Consider the following 5,707-nt stretch of genomic DNA (forward strand, 5'->3'; position numbering starts at 1 on the left):
TCTCCTCCAGAGCAAGCAACAGGGCCACAGTGGAGAGGAAAAACTTCCTTTTAGGCAGAAACCTCGGTCAGACCCAGATCCAGACCCAGACTCTTGGTAGGCGGTGTCTGACGGGCCGGTTGGGGTTAATGAAGAGTGGCAATAACAAAAATAGAAAAAAATAGTAATTTGTAGCAGTTCTTTGTGGTAGTTCATGGCATAGCAGGACACTGTGCGGCATTACAAGGCACAGCAGGACGTAGCTGGACGTAGCAGGGCACTGCAGTGGAGCAGTTGAACATGGCACCGCAGAACGTGTAGCGGGACCAAGGCGAACGCTGGTTCCCTGATTTTGAAGCCTCTCTGATCCAAGGGAACATGCTGGGGAAAAAAGAACATAAGGACTCTGGGGAATGACTCCCCAGAGCTAGGTTAACGCACACTCCTTGCATTTTTAATTAATTGAAGTGCAAGGAACCCATCGTTTTTGTAGGGGTTATTACTATGATCTCTCATTTTTGAGGGTCTTAGCATGCGGGGAAACTCATAAAAACTTGCATCCATGTTAGAATTCCTGTAGTGGTTGGTGTCGGGCGTTGCCATGGGGGCTCGATAGCGCCCCCTAACGTTCACCCTGAGTTCGACAAGTGCAATAATTCATCGTTCAAACTTTCAGGGAAAATGCGTATCTTCTGGTTTCATTTTATTTCCTGCTTCCCGTCATAGCCCTTCCGGGGAATCCCGTTTCCCGGGATTGAACCCTAGTCACGACCCGGTCTTCATGACCACAGGTTAATGTAGGAACAACACTGCAGTAAACCGTACGGTAAAGGGAATTTAACACCGCTGCTCTGATTCTTTGGCCAATCTCCCGCTCCATTGTCCCCTACCTTGCAAACTAAAACCCTGAGGTACTTAACCTCCTTTACCCCAAAGTAAGGACTCATTCCCCACCCCGCTAAAGCACTCCATCAGTTTCCTGCTGACAACCACGCCCTGATCTGATGGATATTGTGGTCGGACCTCAGATTGAGGGATAAAACTGTTAACATCTCTAGGTTGGTTAGGATCAAACATATGTAACAATGAACACAAAATGTGTCCAGCAAGGTGAAGAACTGATAACTTTAGCATATTTCATTGTTCTGAAAGGGTGGGTCATGTGCTGGATGACGCCTCAGAGACTCTCTGCAGGATCAAAATTCAAACCTTACTGTAGGTGAGACCTTCAACGTCTGGATTTTTTGGAGCCTGTTTACCTTCCAGCCGGTCTCTGTGATTCCTTTGAAAGGGGCGGCCACGTTTGCAGAGTGTTGTCTTTCTTTAAAAAGTCCACGTGGTTAGGTTCCCCCATTGGGCTACCAGGCAGCTTTATTTTTACTTTACATAATCTAATATTTTCCTAGGACAGCGAAGGCACATCCTTGCCTTTGATCAGCTTCCCCTGGTATTCTTACACTATTCAATCCCACTCCTCTTCTAAAACTAACCAACCGAACCAAAGAAGTTAACCAGTACTAGCTATCAGAGGCACAGTAGGGTGGCTATGACTTCACCATTGGCAAAATTGGCTCACCGTAGAGACACAATAGTGGAATGATCTGAACCTGAATCACAATCTCATAGAAATGACATAACATCATGACAAGCATTTCTTACCATACTAACTAACTAACTGCTGCTGTAATAAGGGAATTTTCCCACTGTGAACTGAATAAAGTATCATCTAATGTATCTAATCTAACATCTTTAACATTTCCACTAGAGCTGAGGATCGTCCTGCTTGGGAGTGTCAGAGCTGGGAAGAGTTATTCAGGAAACAAAATCCTGGGCGATGACAACCTATTCCCCTCAAGAAGGGATATGAGTGCTGTCACAAAGAGGTGCCAGAAGGAACAGGAGGTTAAAGAAAACCAAACCGTGGTTGTTGTTGATACTCCTGGTCTGTTAAATGCTAACAAAAAAGAAGCAGAGATTATGAAAGAGATCCAGACATCCATCAGTCTATGCAAACCTGGTCCTCATGTGTTCCTGTTTGTGCTGAATACGAGTGAAAGATACACAGTGGATATGGAAGACAAGGTTAAAAGCCTTTTTGGCAAAAACGCACTGGATTACACTATGGTGTTGTTCAACGTTAAAGACAATGAGTTTGACTGCAAAGAGGACTTTATCGGTGACAAAGGCAATCTCCAAGACCATCTAACAAAGTATAAGTATGGAGATTATTTTTTTGACGGGAGTACTGAAAAGGTACCTGAGCTACTGACAAAGATCAATGATCAAGTTAAGGAAGCAAACGGACGCCACTACACCGCTGAGATGCTCCAAGAACATGTGGAGCAGTTAAAAAATGCAAAGACAGGACAACCAAATTCCAAGATAGCTATTAAAACTGGTGTTTTATGTGTTGTGTTGGTTGGAGGTCTGCTTGGGTATCGGGCTTTTAATGATACGCTAACGTCTACGATAGGCGCAATATTCGGAGCTATAGGGGGCGGACTACTGTGCGTTGCAGTGGCATGTATAGTGAAAAGAACCAAAGAAAAGTGTGAATGCTGCAAAACATGATCTGTTATTTAACCCTCATGTTGTCCTCATGTTGTCCTCATGTTGTCCTCATGTTTTCCTCATGTTGCCCTCATGTTGTCCTCATGTTGTCTTAATGTTGCCCTCATGTTGCCCTCATGTTGTACTCATGTTGTCTTCATGTTGTCCTCATATTGTCTTCATGTTGTTCTCATGTTGCCCTCATGTTGTCCTCATGTTGTCCTCATGTTGCCCTCATGTTGTCCTCATGTTGTCTTTATGTTGCCCTCATGTTTTCCTCATACATCTGTTTCTATATCTAATCAAGCTGTACAATTTTATTCAATGTGCATGTAAAGCAAGAACAGTGTGTATAAAACTGCAGAACTATGTATTTATAATGTGTGATACACAGACGGCCCAATGAAAACGTCCAATGGACGACAGCGTCGCGGTGCAGCCTGGTCCCGAGGACGTGACGCGTGTCTGTTCTAATTTCATATAATAACCACATAAAAATGATCTTGTTGTTTTTCATTGTGTATGATTTTCAAAATACGTAACCCTCCAGACGTTGTCTTCATCCAGATTAATGTCAACTTTACCGAGTGGAAGTGGTTTCTAACGGTCAGATCCGGATCATCAACATGTTCTCCTTCCGTGTGATTGGCAGAGGACAGAAAAGAAGGAAAATATACGTCGTGCATATGGTGACAAGACGACAGCACCCAATACCCAGCACACGTATGTGTCTTTGACACACTGATACACATACAAACAAAGACACACCTTTGTTTAATTATTTGCACTGTACAATGAATTTTATTCTTTTAATCTGTTTTTGATTGTTTTTTGTCTTAATTTTTTTTTTTACTTTTATTTACTGTTCTTAATTTTGTATTATGTACAATTTTTATATAATTGTTAATAATGATGTGTTTGATGGTTTATGTAAAGCTCTTTGAACTGCACTGCTGCTGATTATTGTTAATACTAGAAAATGCATTTCATGCAGGAAATGCGTGGGAATGCTGAATAGATGAATTGCAAAAGCTAACCTGGTTGAATAGCTTAAATCAGTAAAAGTTGTAGAAAAAAATGAAACACTAAAGCTAAACTGGATAAATAGCTTAAATCAGTAAGAAGATGTTGAAGTAGGGAGAATAGTTGAACAATGCTGAATAGCTGAATTCCTAAAGCTAACCTGGTTGAATATCTTAAATTAGTAAAAGTTGTAAGAATAGTTGAAAATATAGGAATGGTTTTAATTAAGTTCAGTTACAACAATAATGTAAAAAAGGTGTCAAAATTAAAAAAACAAAAACAAATGCTAAAGCTAACCTGGATAAACAGCTTAAATCAGTAAGAAGATGTTGAAGTAGTAAGAATAGTTGAAAAAGTAGAAATGGTTTTTATTAAGTTGAATAACACCACTACACCATAAGGAGCTAGAGCTAGATTTTAAAAGTTGAATTGAATAATAAAAAAATCATATTGGGGTTAAATGCCTTCGTCTGGGTTGATGTTCTACAGCGGGGGTAACTGGGGGTTAACTGTCTTCATGGAGAATAGATTGGTTGAGGTATCGCTGTGGGAATCGAACCCCGGTCTTCCACACAGAGGGCATGTGTCATAACCACTGCCCCACCACCAAAACATCTGCTTAGTGTGCTATAGGCCTACATTGTAATATACAATAAAAAAGAGATGGAGACAGACAGACATACAGAGTATTGCAGTTTCTGGGACACAGTTGTCATGGCTACATATAATCAGCGGCCGTGTTTGTAAACACAAGGAAGCCTTTCATCTCTGTGATGTCATCTCTTTGATCTGTAGTCAGTTAACGATGCAGCTGCTGTACCTGTCAGCGGTGGGAAACCGCAGCTCCTCAGACACTCAACCAGCTCTCAAACAAATGGTCAGACGGGCCAAATGAAAAGTTATTTCAGTCAAACAACCTCATCATGGGCACTAGAAGGCCTTTGTGAACTCATTGATATAAAATTCATGTGGATAAACTTAAAAATGCGGGCGTATCAGCGATTAGAAAAAACTGCTTCGCTCTGCGTTTTGCTCAGAAATGTGGACGACGTTTAACATGGCAGTGAATGGAGGAAGATTGGGAACTGTTGTCATTTGAAAGCTCACTGAGCGAAGAATATAACACATATCGCACACATGAACACATTGGCTGAGACTAGACAAGAATACCCATGTTTTGATGTACAAATTGTCCATGACAAATTAGAATTGTTGGCGTGGGAGCAAGTTATAGAGAACGGAGTAAGATTCAGTTTTTGACTCCCTCCACTCTAGTGACATTCACTCCACTCTACTTCACGCAATACACATTCATTATAAATGCAGAAAATCCTAAAATGTACACTATACTTAAACAGCTTTGTTTTTTACAAAAACTGTAAAATGTATCAATCTGGAAAGCCATAGCCGGATAGCTGTATATTTTGTGAACGTTTTAAAGTTGGAACCACGTCTGAAGGTGAAATTATTAAATTATTATTGTTTAATATATTATTAAAACCAGAGGTGGTCGCTGGTTCAGGTCCCCATATGGACCAGAAAGTATGGAGTGTAGATTGGTGGCTGGAGATATGCCACTTCACCTCCTGGGCACTGGCAGGTGCTCTTGAGCAAGGAACAGTACCCCCCCCCCCCCTGACATCTCTCCATGCAATTCAGGCCTGTGTGTGATTATTAACAAAGTGTGTAAAAAGAGTGTAAATTGTAATTTCCCCACTGGGGATTAAAATTACAATTAAGTGGAGGAGCTGAAACTTTCGGTAGCAGAAGAGTATTTGAAGGATTTGAAGCTCGCTCTCATTGACTTTAATGTTAAAATAAAATGTTTAAAAGCTTAATATTTGAACAAGTAAAAATAGTATAAAAATAGTAGAAGACGTCCCATTATCTACTGAAAGAAATGAAGATTGTAAAAGTTGAACGGTATAAATAGCTGAAAGTATGCAGAAGTTAGAGAGAGCTAAAAAACGTGCAGAATAATAAGGAAGAAGAAGACTAAAGAAAGAACAGAATGACACAACATTCCAGCTATTGTATCAGAGCTGCAGGGTTATAACCGAGACGCCTACGTGACGCTTCCAAAGAAGCTTGTTACACACACACACACACACACACACACACACACACACACACACACACACACACACACACACAC

The 5,707-nt window shown here is 40.9% G+C and overlaps 3 protein-coding genes across 3 annotated transcripts in view; 2 read left to right on the top strand and 1 right to left on the bottom strand.

Moving 5' to 3' along the window:
- LOC117958271 (GTPase IMAP family member 4-like) overlaps nucleotides 1-2,774 on the top strand; it is a 4,253-nt gene extending 1,479 nt beyond the window's left edge. Inside the window, exon 2 of the mRNA XM_034894595.1 lies at nucleotides 1,745-2,774. Coding sequence (XP_034750486.1) covers nucleotides 1,745-2,550 — 806 coding nt within the window. The 3' untranslated portion in view covers nucleotides 2,551-2,774. The remainder of the gene's footprint in view (nucleotides 1-1,744) is intronic.
- LOC117958237 overlaps nucleotides 1-5,707 on the bottom strand; it is an 859,617-nt gene that overhangs the window by 430,247 nt on the left and 423,663 nt on the right. The gene's annotated exons all lie outside the window — the stretch shown is intronic.
- LOC117958285 (neoverrucotoxin subunit alpha-like) overlaps nucleotides 1-5,707 on the top strand; it is a 109,233-nt gene that overhangs the window by 33,150 nt on the left and 70,376 nt on the right. The window lies entirely within an intron of this gene.

The sequence above is a fragment of the Etheostoma cragini genome, chromosome 15 (genome assembly GCF_013103735.1).
Source record: "Etheostoma cragini isolate CJK2018 chromosome 15, CSU_Ecrag_1.0, whole genome shotgun sequence".
In the NCBI taxonomy this organism is placed as follows: domain Eukaryota; kingdom Metazoa; phylum Chordata; class Actinopteri; order Perciformes; family Percidae; genus Etheostoma; species Etheostoma cragini.